This window comes from Echiichthys vipera (assembly GCF_963691815.1).
Source record: "Echiichthys vipera genome assembly, chromosome: 19".
NCBI classification, from domain to species: domain Eukaryota; kingdom Metazoa; phylum Chordata; class Actinopteri; order Perciformes; family Trachinidae; genus Echiichthys; species Echiichthys vipera.
Window position 1 is genome coordinate 26,646,319 of NC_139844.1, and position 13,419 is coordinate 26,659,737.

Genomic DNA, 13,419 nt, shown 5'->3' on the forward strand with positions numbered 1-13,419 from the left:
CTGTGTTCGGGGTGAAAACTAACGGACGACACTTCCACCCCCGTTAACACCGGACTGTCTCGAGGCCGCGATGCCGGTTCACTCCCGGGAGAAGAAAGAAAGTAACCACGAAGAAATGGAGGTGGACTTTCCCGAGCAGGACGGCAGCAGCACGGACGAGGAGGACACTGTTAGCTCGTCCGTGTCCGAAGATGGAGACAGCTCGGGTAGGATAAACAGGCCCCAAACATCAACACACAGCTACATTAATGTCATGGGCCTGTCTGTCAGACGGGGGTTCATCATATGACACTGATGCTTTATGGAAATGATGACATGTCGACCTACAGGATGTGGTGGTGGAGGATAAGAGCAGCAGCACACAGGGTGGTGGTGGTGGTGGTGTTGTTGTTAAAGCTGTCATGTCCTTCTGTGAACAGAGATGGATGATGAAGACTGTGAGAGGAGGAGGATGGAGTGCCTGGATGAGATGACCACCCTGGAGAAGCAGTTCACTGACTTGAAGGAGCAGTAAGTTCCCTTGATGGACCGATATATCGCCGATATTTGCGTTTTTTTAAGGTGTATGGTATTGTTGTTGGAATTTTGGGTATTTGTAATTCATAATCATAGTGGGAGGAGGCCTCGGGGAAGACCCAGGACCAGGTGGAGAGATTAGATCTCCACACTGGCCTGGGAACGCCTCAGGATCCCCCAGTTAGAGCTGGTTAATGTGGCCCGGGAAAGGGAAGTTTGGGGTCCCCTGCTGGAGCTGCTGCCCCCGCGACCCGACCCCGGATAAGAGGCTGAAGATGAGATGAGATGAGATAATCGTAGTTTTGTCAGGTCAGACGCAGTTCAGTGTCTGCTCTGTTTAACCTGATCATGTGATTGGCGCATAGCATGTTTGTGCTTAATGGAAAACGTAAATAACTTTCTGGACATCCTGTTTCTTGCAGATAACTCATGAATGTTTTTATGGCCTATGTGGACCCTGTTTTAGGGCGCACTCACACTGTCCATCCGTACCGTGCCCCAACAAGTTCCACGGGTAAAGTGGAGTTCGTTTGACCAGTGTGAGTGCAACCGTACCGCGCCTAGCTGCAGCTAGACGGACCATGCGCGGACATTTCAAACAATGGCGGTGAAAGGTTCACGTTGGTGTGATGCGGAGGTGGAGTGTTTACTGCAGATTTAGTCGATGAAAAGATTAAAAAACAGTCGACAAGACGCACAAAAACTCCGAGGTCTACGGAAAGATTTGGAAACAAAGCCAGGCATCGCCATGACGTCATCAATGCGTGTGACGTGTTACGGCGTGATGAAGTATAGGCAGCAAGAAGCATTCTCCGAGGCCCAGGTAGTGTGAGTACAAACGGGCCTGGAGGGGGGGACAAGGACCCTAAAGCACGGGGCACGGGACGGACGGACAGTGTGAGTGCGACCTTAGAGACCTTGTGATAAGAGAAGTTCAGAGAGGGATTGTAATGTCTAAGGCGTGTTTTGTTTGGTCTAAAGACGTCACCCAACCAAGGCTAAGCTCGTTCCTCCTCTAAAAGCCTGAGAATCAGCTCCAAATGTCGGCTCAAGAAAATCAGCAGTCCGTATCGGTCATCGGCTAAGGTCGATGGGGAAAATCGGTATCAGCCCTAAAAAAAAACCCATATGTGTCGATCCCCAGTAAGTTCCCATCAGCCTTCACCTAATGTTGTGTGTCTCCCCAGTGAGAGAGGGGAAATCAGGGCGGTTGTAACTCTTTTTTATTCTACGGTACTTTCCTTCATAGCCTAGGCGTACACCATTTAAAACCTATTGAATTTAATTCTCATTTCTAACATTTTACCACTGTTTTTAACGATTGTAAAACATATTTTCAAATAGTTAAACTCACTGTAATGCTGATAGAATGATCTGGACTTTACGCTGGAGTTTCCCGCCAGTTTAGGCTCATGAATGGATGTTTTTCTTGCTGTGTTCAGGTTGTATAAGGAGCGTCTGAGCCAGGTGGACATCAAGCTGCAGGAGGTGATGGCTGGCTGTGCCCAGGAGTACCTGGAGCCTTTAGCCAACTTGCAGGAGAACATGCAGATCAGGACCAAAGTAGCAGGTGGGTCAATGTTATATTATTATATTACAGGCTTCGCTGCAATACACCTCAACATTTAAATATGACTTATGGGACAGAATTTAAATTTACATGTCAGTCATGACGGTGAGGCCAGGTGAGTGACAGTGAGTCGTGATGCGTTATTTTACATATGTAAAAGAAACTGGACTATGGCAAAAATGTCTTTTTTGTAGTTTAAAGGGTATGTACTGTATTTTCCGCACTATAAGGCGCACCGCATTATAAGGAGCATAGAACAGACGCTACAGTGGAGGCTGGGGTTACGTTCTGCATCCATTAGATGGAGCTGCGCTAAAGGGAACGTCAACACAACAGTCGGGAGGTCGTCTTGTTGCTTCCTCCACTTCTGCACCATTGATTGGTTCATGTTCAACTCTCTGGCTGCTGCTCTATTCCCGTGTTCTACTGCGTGACTAATGGCCTTGAGTGTAAACTCTGCGTCGTAAGCGTGTCTCTTAACAGGAGCCATTTTGGGCTCTTTACACAAACACACACATGGAAATGAAACGGCACGCTTCACGCAGTCGTATATCTCAACATGCACCGCGCGTTACTTCTTCTACGGGGGAAAATAGAGTCGGCGGCTGCTCACCGTAGTTGAGACCTGTTGTGGCTCAATATTGGTCCATATATAAGGCTTTTGAGAAATTTGAAGGTTTTTAGGTGCAACTTATAGTGCGGAAAATACGGTAGTCACTGATTTAAAGACGATCTCATCTCTGCCTCCGCTGGCTGCCTCAGACTGACTTCATGTTGAAATGCTTGTCCCAGGGATCTACAGGGAGCTGTGCTTGGACTCTGTGAAGAACAAGTACGAGTGTGAGATCCAGGCTGCCTGCCAACACTGGGAGGTGAGTGGTCGACAGATGAGTCTGGGTTTAGGCTCCCGCATCAAAACACATTCTGTTCAAATAGATTACATCCCCCACAATGTTGGATACCCACTGTCGTTTTAGGTATTTTAGTTTTCGCCACAGCCTCCGCCACCTAAAAAAAGACCTGCTGGTAGGCTGTAGGCCGGGGTTCAGCCTCCAGCCTACCAGCCGGTCACTTCTTCTTCTGGAGATGAAGTTTTAACGATGCTTTTCCAAACCTCTCGTTTCTGTCTCCCAGAGTGAGAAGCTGCTGCTGTTCGACACTGTGCAGAGTGAACTGGAGGAGAAGATCAGACGACTGGAGGAAGACAGACACAGTATTGACATCACCTCAGGTACCAACCAGGGCTCGCAGTCACATCCAGAGAAAAGCGTTTGATAATGAGCAGCAGATAATTAAGTATTTTTGTAAACACTTGAAAGACAGCATATTAACCAACGAGATGCAAAGATTACACAGCTGGAAATGTAAAGGGAGAACAAACAGAATCCCAGTGTTTATCCTCTCCGCACTCTTTCCTCTTTGCTTCCAGAGTTATGGAACGATGGACTGCACTCGCGGAAAAACAAGAAAAAAGACCCATTCTGCCCCGTCAAGAAGAAGAAGCCCGTTGTTGTGTCTGATATCCTTTTCTCTCAGTCCTGTCCTTGTCTTTTTCCTCCCATCATTCATCCGCAACGCATTTCTCTGCAGCTTTTCAGTCACGTTCTGTTACGTTCTCACCACATCCCTGTCCATTTTCCCTTAACTGCTCTTTTACGGCCGTATATCGTTTACATGCTGCAGGATCTTGATATCCTGGAAGACTGGACCGCAATAAGAAAGGTATTTTGGAAACGCACACGGGCAGTCACTCTGTGAACGTGTTGTGATTTGAGCTTTTAGTTGTGTCTGTTTTGTCCCCCCCTCCCCCACAGGCGATGGCATCACTGGGGCCGCACAGGGCGAAGGCGGATGGTAAGAGTTTCTCCTCATCCTCGGTCACAGTCAATATCAGGCAGAGTGCAGAGAGATCGACCCGCAGTTAAGCAGGAGAGGCCCATTCAATGCTTTTCAGAGTCCTCAAGTTCATAGTTGAAAAAGAGAGAAGTTACCTCCTCATCTGTCTCTGTCCTGGTCCCGGTCCTCTTTACTTTTATGACTTTGCAAAATCCGTAACCGGAGGTATTATGTGTTTTGGTTTTCCGTTTGCCCCGTTCTCGTGAACGCGATATCTCAGGAACCCCTGGAGGGAATGTCTTTGAATGTTGCACAAAGTCCACTCGGACTCAAGGATGAACTGATAAGATTTTGGAGGTCAAAGGTCAAGGTCACTGTGTCTACACAACCAAGCCTGCCCCAGGAGCGTTACTCTCCCCCCCTACCTGTGCCACTATCTGTGAAGAAGTACTAGCCCAGGGATGGGCAATTCCGGTCCTGGAGAGCCACTGTCCTGCATGTTTTAGGTTCCTCCCTACCCTAACACACCTGAGTCTAACACACCTGAGTCTAACACACCTGAGTCTAACACACCTGAGTCTAACACACCTGAGTCTAACACACCTGAGTCTGACACACCTGAGTCTAACACACCTGAGTCTGACACACACCTGAGTCTAACACACCTGAGTCTAACACACCTGAGTCTGACACACACCTGAGTCTAACACACCTGAGTCTAACACACCTGAGGCTAACACACCTGAGTCTAACACACCTGAGTCTAACACACCTGAGTCTAACACACCTGAGTCTAACAATAATCAAACTGTGACGAGCTTCAGCTGCTTGATATGGAGCAAATCGTTAGAATCAGGTGTGTTAGAGCAGAGAGAAACCTAAAACATGCAGGACAGTGGCTCTCCAGGACCGGGATTGCCCACCCCTGTACTAGCCAATCAGAGTTATAGTTGGGCCATTCTTCGTGAATGAAGGAGGGGAAAAAGGAGTGATGTCCAAACAAAGCTTCATGAAGCTAAATTAAACATTTTCTTTATTCTCTGAGTCCAGCAGAGGGCACTCACTGTTCAACAAAGGGTTAAAAGCACAACAAATTACCTGTTCTTGAGCCTTTTCTCTTTAAACCAAGAGCTCCGTCGAGCGGCTTCCTAAAATAAAGAAGAGGCTTCATGAAGCTTCACCAGGACATCATTTTTTAATTACATCATTTCCCACACATGTTGCTATAGTGGGCCATTGGTTAAGCTACCATGTGCCAATGGTTGCACCTGTGCCCAGGGTTGCTGACCTCTAGTATAGTATATCATCTGTCACCAGGTTTAAGATGTGTGTGAAGAATCCACCTTTCACTGAAATACACATAATACCTTTTTATTAAAAGCCTCTTAATAATATGTCCATATAATAATGTATTATCTGAATCTGGGCCGTTTTGTATGTAAGCTGCAGCTTGACTTGAGTTTCCGTTCTGTGCTGTATTTCTTTAAAGCTGCACTGTCCCTGCCTCACTTCTCGTTCTCTGCCTCCAGTCCCCGCAGTCAAGCCTGACCGACATCACCATGTGGCGCGCTTCGAGGACGGTCGACTCTTCTACGACAACCAGTGGTTCTGCAGGGGACAGGCCATCTGCATCAACAGGAAGGACGAGTACCCGACTAGGTGTGTATGCATGTTTTATTTTGTTGCTCTTTGTAAGAACCAGAGGAGCGAGGATTCTGGTTCCAGCACGAGTGAGTTAGTGTGACTCAAAACGACATGTGCACTCGTCACGTGTTTGGGTTTCAGTCACACGGTGGGTTCGTTTGTCATGGAAAGGATTGCGGATGGATTCAAACAAAGAGAGACACTGTGAGTGTTAGGCTGAAGGATTGTGATTCTGCTCTCTGTGCCCTGTGTGTCGTCAGGACCGGACTCTCAGTGAGTAGAGCATTGATGTCGGTTTTTCACAGCACAGCAGCCTCTCCCAGCACCGCGTAGGGGTCACTCCAATGCCTCAGGTGGCTGATATGAACGTGTAGAACTGCAATAGGGGGATCTGGACATCGTGATGTGTGTATAACACAACGCAGCCAGAAAGTTTCCTTCATCAGGTCGCTACCGAGCTGAACCGAACACATATGGAAGATCCAGTCATCAAAACACCAAAAGAGTGAATATGTTTATTGAGTATAATAACCGATATGGGATTTTAGACATTTTCTATGTGGATTTTGCCCCAATATGATTCCGAAAAGGTGCTCCGAAGGCTGCTCTCCGAAATAAATAACTTACTACTACATATACAGTACTTTACAGTGTACTACAGTCACCCAGTTCAGAATGAAAATCAGAAACTAAAGAATCAATCAATCAATCAATCAAATAAATGGCTAAGTAAACATCATGTTCAATCAGTCAATATCAGTTCATTGCTGCATCCTTTTCTGCATTATATGTTCTGAAAGTTTGCACATTGACGCATAAAAGAAAACGTCTGCTCCGATATGTCTGTGATAGTTTCAGGCCCGACTGACAGATATATCAGCCTGGCTCTATTATTAATCCCTTCAGCAGAGGTCCAGACACTTATAAAATCTATGCTACGGAGCACCAGGGGCCAGACGAAGCATGCTCAGTATGCAGACTAAATATGGTCGATCCTTGAGCATGCTGTTTAGTTCTCCCACAATGCAACACACAAAGGGAATGAAGAAGCTACTCACAGCTGGAGAAAATAAATACAGGGTGGGTGGCTGCGACACCACCTACTCCAGGAAATCCAAAATAAGTCATCTCCACCTGAATCAGCCTCTGATCGCTCTAGAAAACCATGTGTATGTGTTAGGGAAGGACACATTCTGTTACACATGAAAAAGCATGTACATCATTGTTAAAACGTCTGGACCCTGGTCATATTTGGAAACCTGTTACATTCACAAGCCTTTCAATCTGATACCACGTCATTAAACCCCCCCAAAAAAGCAACTTTAAAGTGATTGATTTATTTATTTTCCTGTTATTTCCTGTTTTTTTAAGATCAGAAGAGACGTTTTTTTTAGTTGAATTAGAAGTTTATCGAGCAGGGACAAATACATCGTCCATTGTTTCATATACAGTATAAAATAGATGCCATGCACACGGGTTTCTAGTCAAGATTGATTTGCAGCCCCTGTCCCTGGTTAGGCCTTTACAAGAAGCTACACAAGCAAAGCTAAACACAATACACACACATTAGAATACAGAATGTGAACTACAACACACATATAATGACAAAAACAGGGACAACAGGTAATGTGTGTGTGTGCACTTGCCCTGTGTTTGAGGGTCAGTGTTCACAGGCGTTTTTCAGTTTCAACCGTTGTTTTACGTGCGTGTTAAAAACCTTGAGCTCTGTCAGTGTGTTGATGTCCGGTGGTGATGTTTTACACAGTTTGGTGCCAAACACTGTGAAGGATGATTGTCCCAATGTTGCTCTAAGTTTCTCTGTTCTACAATTTGCGCTTGTTGCCGCCCCCAGTTCTGATGCTGCTGTTCTGTTTGTTTACAGTATTTCTGGAGCGAGGTTGTTCAAACACTTGAAAACAAGTTATAGACGAAAAGCTTACAAAGCTGTCGAAACCCAGTAAATTATGTTTCTTAAAGATTTGGCACTGGTGCCATCCAACAGGTTTCTGATCCATTACTTTGAGCGCCTGATCGTATAATGAGATAATTCTCTGTATGCATTTGTCCACGCTTTACAAAGGGTTTAACCTGAGCCGGGACACTCCACAATGAAAGCAATCATGTCGATCGATCATATAATAGCTCTGGAGATCTACGGGACATTTATCAGAGAGTTGAGTTCAGTATAGAGTCTGTGACCTCCTGCCTACAGCGACGTCACGTGCACGCCCTCTGTGTCGGTTGTGAGGATCAGGAATCGGTGTCGCACTAACGTTGCGGTGTGTTTGTGTCACGCAGTGCCATCATCACCACCATCAACAACGACGAGGTGTGGTTCAAACGACTGGACGGCACCAAGTCAAAGCTGTACGTCTCCCAGCTGCAGAAAGGCAAATACACTATCAAGCACTCTTAGAGACACACTTTACCACACACACACACACACACACACACACACACACACACACACACACATATGTACAAATCATCTCTGCTGTGTTTCCTTTTGTCTCCTTTCCGTGTGGTATCTTTCTACATTTTTGCCATATGTACATACACACACACACCCCAACACCCCTCTGTGTATAAGTATCAAGAAACAAACAAATATCAACTGACCCTTCCAGACTAAGGAGACGATCTTCTCTGTAAATATGTATGTATGTGGATATTATTGACAAGGTCACAAAGTGTCATTTTCTCTGGAACGGAGATCAATGCAAAGTGCTGCTAAACAAGCTCGAAGAGGGGCGAGGAACCGGAGCAGTAGTGAACTTTGAACCGCAGCGCTCAGTCACGTGCCTTTCTGAGACAAGACAATGCCTGTCCTGGACTATATCAGTATCAATGCAGTGAGGCCTTACTCTGTTCCATGTTAGCACCAACAAAGAGGACCGAAGCAGGTCCGTGACAGAGTGAGAAACCTCGATCCAGGCGAGGGTGTCGTCAGTAGTGTGTTTGATGTTCCTCTCCGGGCGCACCGGTTAGACTTGAATTTCACGCTCCATGGAGCCTAATCAATCCCCAGGGACTCTAGTTTGAGGAAATGTTTCATTTAATTAAAAAAAAAAATATGCACAAGTGTCAATATGGAGATAAAGAATGATTAATCAATTTTTAAAGAAACGATTATGTTGTGAGATTAAATGAAGCTATTCTTCAAGAACACCCTGGGGTGTCGTTAAAACCCACTTGGGGAGCCACTGTACTAAATGATCTTTTCATGTTTTTAGTGTCATTTACTCAGCACTATGTTTTAAAGGGCAACACCGCCTAAACGGAGAATTCAGTTTCCGTGGCCTGGGAAAGTTTGAATCAATGTTTATAACACGAGCTGCTCTCTCTCAAATCCAGAAACCAGAGAGGTAAGTCTCAAACGTGTGATGTCATCGTGTATGAAGTGTGGAGCCGCGCCATAGACAACCAAGATGAGACTGATTTAGTATTTTTTATGTGCTCATATGAGCTTTACTCTGTCGTAGAGTTCTCAGCTCTGAAGATAAGGAAAGACGGAAAATGTCCACGTATACTCACTTCCCCGGGTGCTCTCAGCCGACAGCACATCCCCACTTCTATGCTCTCATTTTAAAACGTTTATCTTTTGCTACATAATGCCTTTGGGTCCACGCTACTCCGGTGACTTTTGAGCCGCGAAAACAGACATTTTGAAATACTGCTGTTCCTGTTTCAGTTTGAAAACTCCAGGGTTGCGTTTTAATCAGGACGGATGGGAGCAGCGACCTTTGGAAATGATGAGGCAGAGAGCCTCACTACCTGATGGTGTCTTCTTATCAGTCACTGTCAGTCTTATCAGTTAGCTAGGCCTGGTTTCATTACATACATTCTGTGATTTCATCCTTCTTATGTGTACTCCTTTTCCTTTGCCATGGCTTTCTCCGGCCATGGATAATTCTCCCAGTACTGCTCTAATATCGCCGCCGTTGCCAAGCAACGACTCCCAATCAATCGCCGCATTTACCGCCCAACACTCGTGGCACTTTCAGAACAGTTCCAATTTGACATCAGTCAAAGCAAAGAAATCTCTGGTCTTACTTTTTGCCATTATTATGTTTTCTCGAAAGTATTTTCTGCATTTTCAGCCACACGGTAACAATCTGCGTCCTGTGTACACCGGCGCGCACATGCCCAGTGAACGCGAGTGGTCACGTGATTGAGATTCTTTCTGATAACAGAGCTGAAACCCTTGTGTGTACAAAGACGTTATTTGATGACATCACTACTTTGAGTTCAAACACTTTAGTTTTTGCATTTGGGAGACAGTTGTTCATGTTCACTAATATTTTTGGACTGTCTTAGGGCGCACTCACACTGTCCATCCTCCCCATGCCCAAGCACGTTCCACGGGTAAAGTCTAGTTCGTTTGACCAGTGTGAGTGCAACCGTACTGCGTCTAGGAGCGGTATGCTTGCAGTCCACGGCCCGTTTGGGAGAGGTGGGCTTTTGTAAAGCATGTTTGCACGTGTATGAGCAGGAGCGTTCGCCTGTTCGGACATAGAAAAAAAGACGGACCACGTGCAGACATATAAAACAATGCCGACGAGGTCTATGGAAAGATTTGTAAACAAAGCCACGCATCGCCATGACGTCATCTATGCGTGTGACGTGTTACGGCGTGATGACGTATAGGCAGCAAGAAGCATTCTCCGAGGCCCAGGTAGTGTGAGTACCAACGGGCCTGGAGGGGGGACAAGGACCCTAAAGCACGCGGCACGGGACGGACGGACGGACAGTGTGAGTGCGCCCTCAGATTGTAGAAATAACATGTATGAATTTTGAAAATGGGCGTAGTTCCCAACAGACTCAAACTGTATTTTCAGCGTACAGTAACGGGAGGCGCCCTGTTTATAGAGATGACTGTGTTAGTCTTGACTTCACTGTGATTCTTCCCTCTGTCTCTTATCATGTTGCCATGCGTTTGATAATGCCTACTGCAGAACTTGATCCAGGTTCTGCTCCACAGGTGTGAGCTGCGTCTCTGTCTGCGGTGTTGGGCTCATATCAGCATATTAATGATAACAGTAACAGCCTCAAATTTGTAATCCAGAGTGCCATTTTTCAGGGCTGCTTGTTGTTTTATTCAGCCCATTTCTGTGTGCTATGATTAAAATAGCTGATGGTTAAAGTCCAGCAGTGTAAACGTTCCACTTGAAAACTCCAAAGTATGTCCCCTCCTCCGTCCTCTCTGCTTGTCTCTTCTCTTTCCCCGTCCCCTGTTGTCTTCCTTCTTGTTGTCAGTGAAAGTTTTCCTCAACAGAAAAACGAGCAAGCGAAAATGAAGGGATTTTGTTTTGTGTGTACAATCCGTCCGGTCAAGCCCTCTGCATACTGTAAATGACATAAATGTAAATAACGCTTGATCCAATGAAGCGGATCTGGCTTTGTGTTGTGTTTATGGTGCCTAATATTTCCAGCATTGCACACATGTTTCAAAAACCATTACATACCAACAGTATTGTAAAGAGAGGTGCTTGTTACATGAACAAGGTGTCTGTGAAGCCGGATGTGGCATCCACCGAGTAGAACTTTTGATAGTTTGTTTTGCTTTTTCTTTTTTCTTTTTTTACCTTTTTATGCATTATTGTTCATTTTCCACATTTGTGGTAAAAAAAGAAAAAACGTGACATTGTGCCAATGCATGTACAGCTGATTAAAGACTTTGTTTGTACCATTTGAAGAGAGTCAACCCTGCACTCGAGCATTTCTTTCTCAACTTAGGTGTAAGGGTGTTTCTGCTGTACTCGAAAAGGCTTTTCTGCACCTGTGTCCGTGCGTTTAGATGATTACGGTATCAACACGCACCGCTCAGCTTGAGTCAAGCTAATTTCCTTTTCTTAGACTTAAGAGCCTTGGATAAAAAAAAATATCAGAGCTTTGCATATAACTGAAATAATCCTATTAGATTTGGCCTAGCGTGCACAAAGAAGCCCAGATATTATCTTATATAATACTCCAGTGTACAAAAGGAGAGAGTCCCTGACGGCGCTCAACCCAAAGTCACCCCTGAGGTTTGCTGAACCCTGGCTACACTCCTCAAACAAAAAAAGTAGCGTATTTAGGAGAAACATGCTGAGCTAGTCCTATTTGATAATGGCTCTTTGGTCTGCTGTGCTGTTCAGCCTTTCAGTCACTTATTTCTGCCAGAGGGACACTCACTAGATTAACTCCACATACTGGTATTGATTCAGGATCTATGCTGATGTGCCATTTTCCTGCCCCCCCTCACTGTCTCTCTGCCTGGCCTCAGACACCTCATGCAGAACCACTTCAACCTTTGATTGAGCTATTGGGAATATTGATCAGATGTGGTCGTGCAGCTAGAAATTCAAAGGAATCAATCGAAAGGCTAATTGGTTGAATTTCCCCCTTTTAGATGGAGCTTAATAACAAAAGCTGGTGTTTTTAAATGGAAATTATTTGCTGTAGTTTACCACATGGCCACACTAGATCAACACCATGAAGTTTATAAAATATAATCTGATTCTCAAAATCCTACATGTCAAACCACCAAATAAGGCCTCCTTGCACTTCCTTGTTGTATACCGTTGTCCTGGCCAGAAGGTGTCAGCGGTGCTCCACGGTGGAGAGGAATCAGCCTCTGCTCTAGATGGAAGGAGGGGGGAGGGGGGTCTGTGAATCTGGGGCACCCTGCTGCTGAAGCCCTACAGCTGATGAGAGAGAGAGAGAGAGAGGAGGGATGAAGGCACAGTTTGATCACAGCTCGCTGGCCACGTCTGCTACCGCAACAGAGAGAGGGAGAGCGAAAAAGAGGAAAATCCCCATCACCGCGTCAAAGGCAGCAGCATCAAGCAAGCAACGAGGCTGTCTGTGTCTCCACACGCCATGCAGCATCTCTCTGAAGCTTTCCTCAAGTCTGCTTCACACACTCTCCTGTCAATATGTACACACACCATCATGAATGCGCCCTCGTGTGTGTGTATGTATGTGAGAATATTGTCAGAAATGGACATCTTGTGCCCTTCGTATGCAAATAACCGCAAAGGAAAGGGTTACCTTGTGTGGTTTGTGTCTAATGATGGTGGTTGGATCTGGATACTTGTCCCAAGGTTCTGGGCATCTTCAGCCCTAGCTATACTTAATGAGTAACCAGAACTGGAGGGTTATTGGGACGTGTTTACTGCAATACTGGGGCTAATTAGACCGTGAAAGTGTCACACTGTGCTAAATTACTTATATCCCTGCCCCTCTGTGTGATGTATGTGCGTGTGCATGGCTACGACTTTTCAAAAGAGTGAGACTGTGTATGTGGGTCTCTGTGCATGCATGCATGTGCTGTGTGCCGGGCCAGTGCGTGGGCGTGTACCTTTGATGATGATTGTGTAAGAGAATGTTAAATGCATACATCCATAAGTTAACATCAAAGGAATGATGCAAGCGACTCGTCATCAGAATTACTAGGAGAGACGAGAGTAAAGTATATTCAAGTGGACAGAGCTGCAGCCTGCACCCTCTGTTCTAAATGGTGTCACCTCTCTGGGTGTGTCAGTGGCCTAGAATTCACCATTACCATCATGTACTGTACTGTCTCCACTGTCTCTTGCATCAAGTTGCTGCCTTTTAATGATACGTTTGATTTGCCTCTACATAGAAAACAAACTCATTTACAGCTTGTTATGGCAATGTGGGTAATGTGTGCAGATGCATAGTATTCCCTTAGTCGCTAGGGTAGAAGTCACTCCCCACTCTGATGTTCTTCTGGGGAGTGACGAGGTCAGAAACTACATTAACATTAATGCTGTACATATTCTGCATTTATATATTAATCTATTCCATGTGAGTTGACCGACTGAAAAGGGTTTCTAACTGGTTGCAAA

The 13,419-nt window shown here is 45.5% G+C and overlaps 1 protein-coding gene across 2 annotated transcripts; it reads left to right on the forward strand.

The window, feature by feature from the left end:
- On the forward strand, positions 1-11,255 carry LOC310962109 (breast cancer metastasis-suppressor 1-like protein-A). Of its 2 annotated transcripts, none has more exons than XM_083934479.1 (10): positions 1-206; positions 420-510; positions 1,959-2,086; positions 2,879-2,958; positions 3,221-3,317; positions 3,516-3,605; positions 3,744-3,808; positions 3,901-3,940; positions 5,452-5,581; positions 7,865-11,255. In XM_083934479.1, the coding sequence occupies exons 1-10, from the start codon at positions 71-73 to the stop codon at positions 7,980-7,982; spliced, it is 975 nt and encodes a 324-aa protein (XP_083790605.1). In that variant the 5' UTR covers positions 1-70; the 3' UTR covers positions 7,983-11,255. The 2 variants fall into 2 exon arrangements, with proteins under 2 accessions (XP_083790605.1, XP_083790606.1); XM_083934480.1 differs by having other exon boundaries at positions 3,744-3,807; positions 3,906-3,940.
- Positions 11,256-13,419: the final 2,164 nt, after the last annotated feature.

Bases quoted from the DNA above. Each gene is read 5' to 3' on its own strand.
- LOC310962109 (XM_083934479.1), top strand. From the start codon at position 71: ATGCCGGTTCACTCCCGGGAGAAGAAAGAAAGTAACCACGAAGAAATG. The intron at 3,809-3,900 runs GTATTTTGGAAA...CCTCCCCCACAG, and splicing joins ACTGGACCGCAATAAGAAAG to GCGATGGCATCACTGGGGCC. The intron at 3,941-5,451 runs GTAAGAGTTTCT...CTCTGCCTCCAG, and splicing joins GCACAGGGCGAAGGCGGATG to TCCCCGCAGTCAAGCCTGAC.